This window comes from Coniosporium apollinis, assembly GCF_000281105.1.
Source record: "Coniosporium apollinis CBS 100218 chromosome Unknown supercont1.9, whole genome shotgun sequence".
In the NCBI taxonomy this organism is placed as follows: domain Eukaryota; kingdom Fungi; phylum Ascomycota; class Dothideomycetes; genus Coniosporium; species Coniosporium apollinis.
The window spans coordinates 395,073-409,607 of NW_006913271.1; the positions used below are offsets into that span (position 1 = coordinate 395,073).

General features: G+C 53.6%; 3 protein-coding genes across 3 annotated transcripts; all 3 read left to right on the forward strand.

Moving 5' to 3' along the window:
* Positions 1–246: 246 nt before the first annotated feature.
* On the forward strand, positions 247–5,028 carry W97_02490 (pentafunctional AROM polypeptide; the record flags this gene model as incomplete). Its single annotated transcript, XM_007780390.1, has 1 exon — positions 247–5,028. The coding sequence occupies one exon, from the start codon at positions 247–249 to the stop codon at positions 5,026–5,028; it is 4,782 nt and encodes a 1,593-aa protein (XP_007778580.1).
* A 2,716-nt stretch (positions 5,029–7,744) lies between these two features.
* On the forward strand, positions 7,745–8,937 carry W97_02491 (4-nitrophenyl phosphatase; the record flags this gene model as incomplete). Its single annotated transcript, XM_007780391.1, has 5 exons — positions 7,745–7,810; positions 7,861–7,931; positions 8,000–8,073; positions 8,124–8,215; positions 8,275–8,937. The coding sequence occupies 5 exons, from the start codon at positions 7,745–7,747 to the stop codon at positions 8,935–8,937; spliced, it is 966 nt and encodes a 321-aa protein (XP_007778581.1).
* A 474-nt stretch (positions 8,938–9,411) lies between these two features.
* Positions 9,412–11,136, forward strand: W97_02492 (DNA primase large subunit; the record flags this gene model as incomplete). The annotated part of the gene is made up of 3 exons (XM_007780392.1): positions 9,412–9,595; positions 9,753–10,294; positions 10,363–11,136. 3 exons carry the CDS (start codon positions 9,412–9,414, stop codon positions 11,134–11,136), a joined length of 1,500 nt encoding a protein of 499 aa, XP_007778582.1.
* Between the last annotated feature and the right edge of the window lie 3,399 nt (positions 11,137–14,535).

Below are 14,535 nucleotides of genomic sequence, written 5' to 3' on the forward strand. Positions count from 1 at the left end.
CATCGGATCAGCGTTCAGCCTGGCCGGCGCCGACACCGGCCGCGACAAATGACATTGAGTTTGACTCAGGGAGCTGTGGAAGCGATTGACGTATGAGCTGCTGTATACAAGTCACAAATTCGTCCCATCTTACGTCTGCCCATAGCTGCTGTATCATAACGCGTCCCCTCTCGAAGGACTTCCGTTTCTGCGGCGCAGAAGCCCCAATTGACGCGCCCGAAAAGTATTTTGCATGAGCTCCAAGCTATGCAGAACCCCACAAAGGTCCAGATTTTTGGCAAAGACACCATAATAGTCGACTATGGCCTGTGGCAGAGCTACGTCGCGCGAGACCTGCTCTCCAGCATCCCATCCTCCACCTATGTCTTGATCACCGACACCAACATCGGCTCGCTTTACACGCCTACCTTCCAGAAAAGCTTCCAAGACGAAGCATCGAAGCTCTCCTCGAGCTCCAGGCTGCTCACCTACGAAGTCGCACCCGGCGAGTACTCGAAATCCCGGTCTACGAAGGCTGCGGTGGAGGACTGGCTACTGCGGCAAGGATGCACAAGAGACACGGTGATCATTGCGTTGGGCGGCGGCGTGATAGGGGACATGATCGGATTCGTCGCCGCGACGTACATGCGCGGGGTTCGCTTCGTACAAGTCCCGACGACGCTGTTATCCATGGTGGACTCCTCGATTGGCGGCAAGACTGCCATTGACACCCCAGCTGGGAAAAATCTGGTCGGAGCTTTCTGGCAGCCGGAGCGCATATACGTGGATCTGCAGTTCCTAGAGACGCTGCCGAAGAGGGAGGTCGTCAATGGCATGGCAGAGGTCGTCAAGACGGCGGCGATCTGGGACGAAGAGGAGTTCGCGTCGCTGGAGGACAATGCTGAGGTTATTATGAGGACGCTGGATGCTAAGCCTGTGAAAGGACAGAGGCGCATGGCGGGCATAGCTTCGATTTTGAAGCAGATTGTCCTCGGTTCGATCAAGGTCAAGGCGCATGTGGTGTCCGAGGACGAAAGAGAAGGTGGGCTGCGCAACTTGCTGAACTTTGGACACTCCATAGGGCACGCAATGGAGGCTATACTCACTCCTCAGATTCTCCATGGAGAATGCGTTGCGATAGGCATGGTCAAGGAGGCCGAGCTGGCCAGGTACCTTGGCGTGCTAGACGCCGGAGCAGTCGCCCGACTGACACAGTGTATCGCGAGCTATGGGCTACCTGTGTCTCTTGTAGACAAACATGTACGGAAGCGTTCAGCTAACAAGCACTGCCCGGTTGACGGGTTGATCTCAATCATGGCAGTCGACAAGAAGAACGACGGCGCAAAGAAGAAGATTGTGCTTCTGTCAGCCATTGGCAGAACTCACGAGCAGAAAGCGAGCATCGTGGCAGATCAGGACATTCGAGTGATATTATCGCCCAGCATCCTCGTCCACCCGGAGGTTGCGCCCGGTTCTAAAGTATCCTGCACACCACCAGGCTCCAAGAGTATATCCAACCGGGTCCTTGTACTGGCTGCCCTCGGCACAGGAACATGCAGGATAACGAACCTGCTGCATTCGGATGACACCCAGGTCATGCTTTCGGCCATTGGCAAGCTAGGCGGTGCAACTTTCTCCTGGGAGGATGACGGACGTGTGCTTGCGGTTACTGGCAACGGAGGTCAGTTGAGGGCGAGCCCGAAAGAGCTGTACCTGGGCAATGCCGGTACTGCTTCTCGATTCCTCACAACTGTGGCGACACTGGCAAAACAAGCTCAAGTCGCATCGACCGTCTTGACCGGCAACGCACGGATGAAGGAGCGACCGATCGGGCCTCTTGTGGATTCATTGCAGGCCAATGGCGTGGATATCGAATATCTAGAAAAGAAGGGCAGCTTACCTTTATCCATTACAGCAGCAGGTGGCTTTGCCGGTGGCGAGATCAAGCTTGCAGCTACGGTCTCATCGCAATACGTTTCTTCAATCCTGATGTGCGCGCCGTACGCTAAGAAGCCTGTGACATTGCGGCTGGTCGGCGGGAAGCCAATATCGCAACCTTATATTGATATGACCATTGCCATGATGGCTTCATTCGGCGTTCAGGTGGAAGAGTCCCAAAGCAAGGAGAACACATATCACATACCCTGTCAGAAGTATACGAATCCTTCCTCTTACGAAGTCGAGAGCGACGCGAGCTCAGCAACTTACCCACTGGCCATCGCAGCAGTAACCGGCACAACTTGCACTGTACCTAACATTGGATCGGAGTCCCTACAAGGAGACGCTCGCTTCGCAGTCGATGTGCTCAAGCCGATGGGCTGCTCTGTCGAGCAAACGGCGACCTCGACAACAGTGACCGGGCCACCTGTCGGCATGCTTAGGCCACTACCTGAAGTGGACATGGAGCCTATGACCGATGCTTTCTTAACTGCATCTGTAGTTGCAGCTGTTGCTACCCCTAGCAAAGGCAATGCAACCACGCGGATCACTGGCATCGCCAATCAGCGAGTAAAAGAGTGCGACCGCATAGCCGCAATGAAAGATCAGCTCGCGAAGTTTGGAGTTACTTGTCGGGAGCTCGACGATGGTATAGAAATCGATGGTCGAGGCTACGACCTAGAAGAAGCCAAGGGCGGCGTCCACTGTTACGATGACCACCGTGTCGCCATGAGCTTCAGCGTGCTTGCGCTAGTGGCGCCGTATCCGACGCTGATCCTCGAGAAAGACTGTACAGCGAAGACATGGCCAGGCTGGTGGGATGCAATGTCACAGGTCTTCAAGGCCCGGCTGGAAGGAGTGGAACCGCCGCCATCGCATCATGAAGTTACAAATGGTACGACTACTACGGTAGCGAAGTCTATCTTCATCATCGGAATGAGAGGTGCTGGCAAGACCACCACTGGCGGCTGGGCAGCTCACATCCTCGGCTGGCCGTTGATCGACCTGGACACTGCACTCGAAGAGCATGTCGGCATGACGATACCCGAACTCATCAAGCACCGAGGCTGGGAAGGTTTCCGTGATGAGGAACTCGCTCTACTCGAACGAACTATGCGGGAAAAGCCCACGGGCCACATTCTCGCCTGTGGCGGTGGCGTGGTTGAGATGTCCGGCGCACGCAAGCTTCTTGGGGACTACAAGGCGCGAGGCGGCACGGTACTGCTGGTTACCCGGGACATAGCGAGAGTGATGGAGTTCCTGAACATCGACAAGACAAGACCTGCGTACGTGGAGGACATGCTCGGCGTCTGGCTACGTCGTAAACCTTGGTATCAACAATGCAGCAACTTCCAGTTCCACAGTCAAACCGTAGACGCCGAGGGTCTCCTCAACACGCTGGAAGATTTCTCTCGCTTCTTGGCATTGATCTCTGGGAAGGGTGCAGCGCTGGAGACTATTCAGCAGAAGAAGCAGTCTTTCTTCGTGTGTCTTGCGGTGCCTTCTGTACAGCCGCTAATGAACGACTTACTGGAGATAGTTGTTGGATCGGACGCAGTGGAGTTGCGAGTGGACATGTTGGAGGACCCGACAGCCACTGACGGCATAGCAACGGCAGAGTACCTCATCGATCAGGTCGCACTTCTACGGTCCCACGTCAATCTTCCTCTCATCTTTACCCTGCGCACTAAAAGCCAAGGCGGCAACTTCCCCGATGAAGCTTACGATGAAGCACGACAGCTTTACAGGGAAGCTCTCCGGCTTGGTTTCGACTTCATCGACCTCGAGATGACATGGCCGGATGAGTTACTCACGGAGGTCGCCGACAACAAGGGCTTTTCGAAGATCATTGCCTCTCACCACGACCCCAAGGGCGAGCTGGCCTGGGATAATGGGTCCTGGGTACCCTACTACAACAAGGCACTGCAACACGGCGATGTCATCAAGCTCGTCGGCCTTGCGCGCAGCCTCCAAGACAACTTCCCCCTCCGAGATTTTAAGGCTTGGGCTGAAAGCGCACACCCCAAACCCGTCATTGCCATCAACATGGGCATCCACGGCAAGCTCAGCCGCATAATCAATAACTTCATGACACCCGTCACGCACCCCAAGCTCCCCAACTCCGCCGCTCCCGGCCAGCTCTCGGCCGCAGACATTCGCCGCGGCCTCTCGCTGATCGGCGAGATCCCGCCCAAGAAATTCATGATCTTTGGATACCCCGTCGGCCTCTCCCGCTCGCCACCCATGCACAACACCCTCTTCCGTGTCACCGGCCTGCCGCATCACTACAGCCTCCACGAAACCTCCAACGCCGCGTCCGTCAAGGACATAATCCGCGCTCCCGACTTCGGCGGCGCGTCCGTCACCATGCCGCTGAAGCAGGAAATCCGGCCTTACCTCGACACCGTCGGGCCGGAAGTCGAAATCATCGGCGCGCTCAACACTATCGTACCAACGGAAATCAAAGACGAGAAGGGCAACATCAAGACCCGCCTCGTGGGCCGCAACACGGACTGGCAAGGCATGGTACTCGTGCTGCGCAACTCCGGCGCGCAGGGCAGCACAGGCACGTCGAGTGGGCTCGTTATCGGCGGAGGCGGGACAGCGCGTGCGGCCATCTACGCACTGCATTCAATGGGGTATTCGCCTGTTTATCTGATTGGGCGCTCCCCGGCCAAGCTGGCGAAGCTGATCGAGTCGTTTCCCGAGGACTACAACCTGCGCGTGCTGCCGGATGTCGAGGCCGTGGGGAAACTGGAGAGGATCCCCGCAGTCGCTATCGGCACGATTCCGGCGGATCAGCCGATCGAGTCGAATATGCGGGAGGCGCTCTGTTTGTTGTTCGAGAGGGGTGGGGAGGAGCAGCAGCGGAGTAGTGGTGGGAGTGGTAAGGGTGGTCAGGCGGGAATCGGGGAGGGGAGGAAGATATTATTGGAGATGACGTATAAGCCCCCGGTTACGCCGTTGATGCAGCTCGCGACGGATAGTGGCTGGAAGACGGTCAATGGGCTTGAGGTGCTGGTTGGGCAGGGGGTTTATCAGTTTCAACATTGGACGGGGATTACGCCGTTGTATTCGGTTGCTAGAGTGAGTGCACCTTTCTCAGAGTGACTGGACCTTGGTCACATTGGGAATAGTTTAACTACTTGTGACGTTTACTGACTTTTAGTGCTGTAGGCTGCTGTTATGGGCGCCGGATAAAAGTATGTGCCACTCTATGTTATGAGGTCAACTGCTTCGGACGTACTTCCACCGAGGCGGTCCTGTATATAGCTATGCCCTGCCTCAACACGATACATGGGGTCTGCTGGCAAAAAGAGAATAGAAGTCCGTGTTTTGAGCGACTACCATCCAGATGCCCTCTCTTTTATAGTCCGATCTGACCTAGGGCTCGTTCGTCGCTATAGGCTAAAAGAGCGAATTCTCTACGCCTTACTTATATGATGCGTCCTATTTTAACCTTGTTAAAAATCTATAAAGTGCTTCAGACACGCACGTTGTAATAAGGACCGCCATTATTCTTCCTCATTCTCCGTCCAAAGCTCTTTGAGGGCCTGCAACCGCAGCTTTCCGTGATCACAGCTTGACCGTGAGGCTAAGGAGTCCCCTTGAGATACAGAACCGTAGCACCGTTTCGTCTCTGCCATCTCCACAGGCAGTTTGATGGGTATAGTCTTCGTCGCATTTGCTCCGCTTCCCGCCACCACGATTCTGCGGCTCTTTATGCCACTGAGACGAAAACCGTGTTCTTCCGGGTTTGCGAATATCATCGCTCTCGTGTGCCGTACTTGGCGAGTGGGCATGAGGGTACGGTCCTTCCTTGTTGCTCCTTCCTCTCCATGCCTTACCGCGCACCTTTGCCAGTCAGCTCGGCTGTTTCAGTTAGACATCGAGGACATCCTTTGCTACTCTTAAGCCTCTTCCCCCGTCGTTTATCAACTTCGGAATTCAAGCTCCGATGTCAGTCGCAGTCTGTCATCACGCCATGATTGGCTTCTTCACCACCGGAACTTGATGCTTCGTTCCATCTCCGTGTTATGATATGTACGTACCGCATCAGCCTTCACCGCAGTGCTCGACGCAAGACAGACGAAGACTTACCTCTCATTCCGCCTCAATTGTATCCCTCATTGTTTCCAGTAAGTAGGTGCCGACTCGTTGAATATTTGGATTGTTTTGGACCGGTACTGGATCTTCAATAGCGGCGGTACTGCGGCTAGCCGTTTAGAGGTTATCCGGAGCTGCCGAACCATGGTATTAAAGATCTTGGCTAGTGTTATTAATGGAGGTCTATGAGACCGGTATATAATCGTAGTGGTAATTAGCTAAGGAAGTAGCCGAGGTTTAGCACCTAGATAGAGTAAGGTAGGCTAACATCTGGACTACTCTCACCAGCACTGCCTTGGGTGCTTGGCAAATCACCGAAATACCGGCGGTATTAGATCGTTTTTCCCAATTGGGCACAAATATATACTGCCACCTACTTAGTGGAAACACTGGTATCCCTCAGCCCACAAATTCGACAAGACGACGTGAAGTACCCCTTTCGATTCGCAGCCGAAAACCAGCTACTGGATCCTCAATCGCACTATTACCCGAGCGATGTCTTCTAGTATACCAGAACACCAATCTTTTCCAACCCTAGATAGGCGTAGATTTCGGACCATACGCCTGGTTCTCGAACAGGCGCGTGCTTCCAGCGGAATAGCTCCCTCTGATGGCCCATGTCAAGCTGGAGAAGCCAGTACCTATACAAGAGCGCTGGTGAAGGAGACAGGAGATGTCGAAAGGCTTGCAGATGCTCGCAGAGACGACTTGAATATCCGTCAGTAAATCCTTCCGGAGAGGAAAGCACGGATGGCGGTGTAGATTTGATTGGTCGTGAAAGCGAGAACATGCCAAAGGAGCGAATACAGTAGCACCTGGGTGATAGAGATTGCCGGACTCCGAAAAACATATAGGTCTTTAGTCAGCTTAGGGAGGTTATGAATAGGCATAACCCTTCATGGTATGCTGCCACATAAATATGTGCAAGCTATACCTGGAGGTAGGATGGCTAGGTAAAGATCCTTAGAGACATAGTAAATCTAATAGAATTTGTTAACTTAGGGACTGAGTTGTAAGTTTAGTAGTTTACGAGTCCGGCGATTTCTGTCACTTGCGTGAGTAGTAACGTACAAGAAAGACAAGCAATTCTATCGCCGGACACAAACAATACTAATCGCCAGATCGATAGCATCGGCCTCGGCCATGGCACCTTCTTCGGCGTCTGTGCGTATATGTCACGCGGATCTATCTTGTGGTACTAGTGAGCGGCGGGAAGGGACCAGAAAGGGTCGCTTTCGATAAAGCCGCAGTACAGTAAACATGAAGCCATTCCTTGCTAATCTATGTGTTGACTTGCGATTGTAACTGGTGTGATTGGGAGACATTGAAAATATGAAGAAGGCATCAGCAACACGCCTAAACAGAGACAGCAAGCTTTCTGTGTGACAGAATCCCTTTCCCAGTTTGCTTGATGGCACGGCTTGTTACTTCTTCTTCATCGAGCTTCCATCCCGTCGGCCTATTGCAGAGTGATCGAAGCCTCTTGGGATTGCCGACTATGAGATACTAGAAGCGATGTGTGCAGAGCTCATTCCTGTGCCGGTCTGATTGGTTCGTTGCATAGGTGTATCGAAATCTTCCGACTTGGAAATGCGGTCTTCTTTCCGAACAACCCGGTTCCAAGCGTCAGCCCTCACCCCACCATCCCACTTCGTCCCAATCACTTTCGCCTGTTAACGAAACACAACCACCGGAAGAACAGCTACTTCCAGACGAAAACATGGCGCAGCCCAGATACCTCACTGGAGACAAGGCTGGCATCGAGGAGTTTATTGACAAGTTTGACGTAAGTACCGGCCATCCAATTGAAGAAAAGCTGCTAATAAGCTGCTCAAGTCCTTCCTATTCGACTGCGATGGTGTGTACATACTCGCTCCGAACCTCACACCTGCGCGCAATATCCTTATGTCGGGCCTTCAAAGAGCTTCAGGCGTACCAGGATATCGAAGCATCTGCAAGCTGATCGCACATGAAGGGTAGGCGTGCTATGGTCAGGAGATCACCTCTTTCCGAAGGTGCCAGAGGTGTTGGAGATGTTGAGGAGTAAAGGTATGCTCGATTGCTCTTAAGTAGGCTCTCGGCTAATGCTCGATGTCCAGGCAAGCAGCTGGTCTTCGTCACGAACAACAGCACCAAATCCAGAGCGGACTACAAGAAGAAATTCGACAAGCTGGGTATACCCGCCGAAGTGGTGAGTGAGCGGAACCCGCAGCCTTCCTCTTCACCCGCTGACGCCAACAATCTCCGTAGAACGAAGTCTTTGGCTCCTCCTACAGCGCCGCAATCTACATCTCCCGCATCCTCTCGCTCCCTTCTCCCAAGAATAAAGTCTTCGTGCTCGGCGAGTCCGGCATTGAAGCCGAGCTTGAGTCGGAAAACGTACCCTATGTCGGCGGCACAGACCCATCGTTGCGACGAGACATCACACCGGAAGATTTCGCCGCCATTGCTGATGGCAGTATGTTAGACGATGACGTGGGCATCGTGCTCTCAGGGCTGGACTTCCACGTCAACTACCTCAAGCTTGCGATCGCTTTCGCATATCTGCGGAGAGGAGCACAGTTCTTGGCGACGAACACGGACTCGACGCTGCCGATGGCGCACGCATTCTTCCCCGGTGCCGGCTCAGTGGGTGCGCCGTTGGTAAAGTCGATAGGACGCGAGGCTTTGGCGCTGGGGAAGCCGAGCCAGGCGATGATGGATGCGATTGAGGGGAAGTTCAAGGTCGATCGTGAGAAGACGTGTATGGTTGGAGATAGGCTGAATACGGACATCCAGTTTGGGATCGAGGGGAAGCTGGGAGGGACGCTGATGGTATGTACTGGTGTCAACAGCAAGGAAGACATTTTGGGCGAAGGGAAGCCGATCGTACCGGCTGCGTATGTGGATAGTCTGGGTGATCTGATGGGCTGATCTAGGGGACTTCAGCAACGAGTCATTTCCTTCTTGTTAGATAGATTAGACGGCCCTGTTCAGTTATGCACCGAATAAACCCCTCTGCTGCCGAAGACCCGCGGGTCAGACATTTTCCGTCCATTCTGGGTATTGAAGGTATGTAAGCACGTTACCGCGTATATTGTGGACCGCCAGGCAACATTCGCTTTGCATTAGACATCCTTACCAGCCCAGTTCGGATCGGAAGGGTGGTGTGCTCTCAAGCTTCTTGACAAGAAGAGGAGCATTTAGTTTTGCATAGAACCTTGGAGGCAAACGGCATCAGGCTTCGGATGTCGTGCCGGTAGTTCCTCGGCAATCGGACGCGCTTCAACACGCCTCGCGTCACCCTCGCCCGCCATCTCATCCAGGAAAACATCAGAGAACCTCGCAAAACGCTCGCCGATAATTGCTCGCAGAGAAACACCACAAAAGTTATCAGAAATTCATAAAATGCTGGCATCTTCGCGCATCGATCCGAAGCGGCGCAACAACCTCGACCACAGAAAACGACAATTCGCGCAACCGCAATGGCAGCAGCAGAAGTACGAGTATGGGCTGAACTTCTACGTGTTACCGCCGACAGCTGAGATCACGCTTGAAGAGTTCGAGGAATGGGCGATTGCAAGACTGAAGGGTATGTATGCCTGAGCTCCGGGAGGTAGTCCAGAAGTTCTAGTCCCGTTACACTCCTTCCCACCAAGCGCGTCTCCTTTGCCAGCTTTTCGAATCGGCGCTTCGGGACGTGGCGCAGCGTATATATGAGAGGAACCGTCACTAATAGTTCTCCGCAGTCCTCTCCGAGCTAGAATCCTGTACCTTCCGCAACCGCACCCCGGAAGAGACGACAAATTACATGACCCCAATCCTCCAGAAACACATGCCACTCAATCCATCACGCTCCTCAACCGCACAAGATGAGCGCAAGACAGACCACTACTCGCACTTCATCCTCCGGCTCGCGTTTTCCGCAACCGAGGATTTGCGGCGCCGCTTCAGCAGGCTTGAGACCATGCTCTTCCGATTACGATATAAGGAGGAGGACGCCCGAGAGAGGAAAAACTTTGTGGACAGCTTGGGCGCAACTATGGGGATGAGCTGGGAGAAGGTATCCGAGGACGAGGTGCAGGAGCTTGGGGCGGATTTGAGGGCCGCGACTGGTTATGCGAAGAAAGGGGAGGACGAGGGGTGGTTCAAAGTGGACTGGGAGAAGGTGCCTGAGCTGGTCGAGTCGCGGAAGGTGCTGCTTAAGCGGGGAAAGGCCTATGTGCCTGTTCGCGAACAGCAGAGCTTGGTAGTAGCCGAGTTCGGGAGGAGGCTGGATGCTGCGTTGGAGGTGAGTCGGGTTCCCCGATCCTGATTCTCTTTACAATGGTGCCGTTGTGCTGACAGTGCTTCAAACAGCTAACGGCACGCGCCCTCCCCCGTCTCGACGAAGACGACCGCCTCTCCCCCATCCTCGCCCACCTCTCCCAATCCTTCACCGCGCCCGAAGCAACCTACGACGCCGACTCATCCCCATCCGGCTTGGCACCGACCCACCAAAACATTGACGCCCTTTCCCAGCATTTCCCTCTCTGCATGCAGCACCTACACCGCACGCTCCGCCAGAACTCGCACCTCAAGCATTATGGGCGGCTACAATACACCCTCTTCCTCAAAGGCATCGGCCTCAGCCTTGAAGAATGCATCATGTTCTGGCGCCGAAGCTTCAAGCTCATGACCGACGAGAAGTTCACCAAGGAGTACAAATACAACGTCCGCCACGCGTACGGCGATGTGGGCGGGGATGCCAACCGACGCGGCCGCGGCTATACGCCGTACAGCTGCCAGAAACTGCTGACGGAAGCATTGCCCGGGCCGGGCATGACGCATGGGTGTCCGTACCGGACGTTCACGGTGGATAATCTGGTGGCGATGTTGCAGCAGACGGGCGTGAGTGATAGAGAGACGCTCAAGGGCGTTAGGGAGGACGTGGCGAGGCAGCGATATCATATCGCGTGCAACAGGGTGTTCGAGTACGCGCATAAGAGCGAGATCAAGGAGGTGAAGAACAAGGGCGTTTGGGGCGAGGCGGAGTTGGACACGATACTGCATCCGAATACTTACTTCAAGAGGAGTTTCCTGCTGAAACATCTGGGCGAGGAGGGCTACAGCGGGGAGACAAACGAGCGATGATAGTATGGGTGTTTCTGGGTCTAGTGTTGCTTTATAGGACTTTGGATATCTTTTATGAAGGGGGGGCGCTCACCACGGCAATCGGGTGTTGTTGATGCTCTACTAGGGTATTAGGGTCCTCTATGAAGCAGATCGAGATGCTGAGTTCGCGTACTCCTAGGAATCAGAATTCATATTGATCACTTGATTCGCTGGGTCTCCTCCTGATACTAATTAGCACTAATACAAGTTTGTCCTCAGGCGAACGGATGGTGTCGTGGGCCTGCAAAGAACAGCTCGTGTACTCCGTACTAGGTGATGAACTACCACTCCAAACACTGAAAGGGACACTGCCGTTTTAGGACATGTGGTCGCTTTGCGTAGAACGTCGCATCGACAAAATCCACTCTCGATCCAGTCGAAGATCAAATCAACTGTCGAACGCTGTCCCAGCATGTCGAGTGCTGGTCCATCGCTCGAGCAGGACGTTTTCTAGCCGCGAAGTGTGATGAAGCGACCGAGGTGCGGTTGCCATGAAGGGAGTTGTAGAACATCACCGAGCCTGGAGAATCCATCATCAAGTCCGCGGAAGACTTCGTGGCATTGATGAGTAACCGGATTTTGGCGCTGGGGGTGGACCATGTTCAAACCATGTTCAAACCACAATCCGCCTTGGTCCACCGGTCTGCGACGTTCTGCGGAAGAGCTGAGATTACCCTTTTGGGACACAAGCTTTGACGCCTCCAACATTCGATAGACAACACAACATTCAAACTAAGGGAACGACGGCTAGAGACTTCTCATGCGCTTAGGGCTCTTGCCAGAACTAGAACCTCGAGGAGTCAGAAACAATGAATACACGTGTTTCCGCACACCGCTCGCAATGCGCTAGAACCACCAAACGGACGGGCTTCACGAGGCATTGGAAAATGCTCCAGGCTATCGGCGGTCCTATAACTAGTCACTGACGGACGAGGAAGGCCTGCTTTAGTGTCATCAATGTCGACCAATTGTCTTGTCCGCATGTGGGATTGTGAGGGTGGCCTTGCACCGAGAGAATGGTGTACTTTACAACACGACACAACAGGCCCTCCGGCGGAGGCGGCGCAGGCCTCGCCTGTGTGCTATTTTTGAAGGTTTCCAACACGTTACTCTTTATAGTCTTTTTCGGACTGTTTGGCGTAAGTTGGACCTATCCTGTATCGCCGACAATGGCCTGCAAGTCCAGTCACACCGTCACCTCCACTTCTTTGCTTACCAAAGCAGGGCGAATACTTTGATGCCGTTTTATATACTACACCCTCACAATCGCCATCATCTCTGCTAGTTCCACAATTTCTCTCGAATGCTCTTTCTTGTCGCTCCCATATCTCAACCATCTGAAACCTCCCGCACAATGGGCTCCTCTACGCGCACCAGAACTACCTCAAAGCCTCGACCACTGGTTTTAACACTCCTTCACATTCTCTTCTGTTGTAACTGCATCCTCCTTCTCCTCCGCATCTGCCACCAAGGACCCAACCACGCCACCAGTGACCGTTTCCTCAGGACTGCTGCCGAGATCCAATGGCTTGACAGCAAGCCCGACGTGTTCCTCGGCTCTGTTGGAAATCTTGTTCAGCTACGCGCGCTCCGCCGTGTCTACAATTTCCTGTCCTGACACTGAACCACAAGAGTCTTCGGGTAGAGCGCGATGCGAGGCAGATGCTGGTGGCCTACGCTGGACAACGGAATTCCTTCGGGAATGGAGTTCAGTTTGCTTGCAGGATGGGTGCAGTTCTAGATGAAGTTCTGAAAGTTGCAATTTTGTTAAGCGATGAGCCAGAAAGCCCAAGTAAACCATGGTTGAGTGACTACTTCCGCTGGTAACTCCTATCTGAAAAGGCCGTTGCTGCATCTTCGATCCACCTTGTTCAATACCAGATTCACGATCGGAATGGACTCATGATTTTACTGATCATAGACCAGCTAGACCAGCTAGACCAGTTCCATGCGATCGATACCAAAAGATGTTTAGCTCTTTAATGCGTCGACAGACTAAGATGTCTTTGATCTGTGGATTGTGGTTGGACCCACCCATCTTCAAGACTATGAGGAGCTTTCAACGCGGCAACGGACTTTTCGGGTGGCCCTTTATCCACGCAGGGAAGGGTTACAAGAGACAAGAAACATTCGTGCCAGCCATGCAAGCATCGACTTCTACATCTTATACACATAGGAAATTGAGAAATACGGTTCCCAGTGGTTTGGCGCACTGTCGCGGCCAGTCGCTTACCTATGCCTTGTGCTCATGGCTTGGTAGAAGCTGCTGTTAGGAAAGCTGAAAAGAGGGTCTCTGGAATCTGGACCGGGAATACCGTGATTACCAGCACCGGCCACGCAAGATGCCCGCGGTAAGTTCCCGTCTTCACGGTGATACGAACACCCCTGCACATCGAATCTGCGGCGGCCGGGCGGGAGCGCCGGGCGGATCGTTGCAGAAGCGGGGTTTTCTTCCGACCAATGAGAATTGTCAGCAAGCACAGTGACAACTCTCGATGATTCTTAGGATGCCGTTGAGACCGGCTCTTCGCGCTGTCCTCGAGAAGCATTACATAGCTTACGTGGAAAGCAATCTCTCGTGAATCACCTGGCTCTTGTCCGCTTGCTGATTGCAAGAGCCTTGCTACAATGTAATTCGCGGTTATCCTCGGTATTCCCAGGCGATGCTACGGGATCTACGCTCTTTAGCTATGGATTTCTCTTTCTAATTCTGCTCCCACCTTCTGGTCTTTGCTTAGTCTTGCACATCAGAACTCTAGACTGTGGAAGTTATCGCGCGCACCAACGTCATCTTGGGTACGAGGAGCATTTTCCACCCCGCTTTTCTCGTGTTGGAGTGGCGACGATCATTGGACGGCTGAGGCGCTTTCTGCGGAAGATCTCGAAACGCTCTAAAAAACTGCCAAGATGGGTTAAGAGTTGACGCCAAGTCGAGCCGTTCGACACAGATCGCGCCATGCAGCGCTTCTCACGGCACAGGCGCGTGCCTTTAATTGGACTTACCATGGATCGTGCTGTGTCAAAAGTTCCAGCTAGACACCGACGTATCAAAGGAGTTTGCTATCGTTTGAGTAACAGGATAGTCTGGCCGGCGGTCTAGCGGTGGAGAGTCTCTAGAGTGTCCTTCTGAAAAGATTTTGCTGTGGCACGAGGGGCAAGAAGAAGCCGTGCTGACAGAGCGGTGAGAGCTGGACTGAGGAAAAAGCGCGCGGCTGAAGTCAGGGACTGTGCTTCTACTCGTCTGGAAGACCTGACCCGAGCTGCTGCAAGCGAAAAGGTCGTGCAGACTCTCAAGCAGGAATGGCACACGAGGCATTTTCTGCTGCGGGTGCAACACACCAACTTGCAGAAGACTGCATGCACCCCGCTTGAAGGACT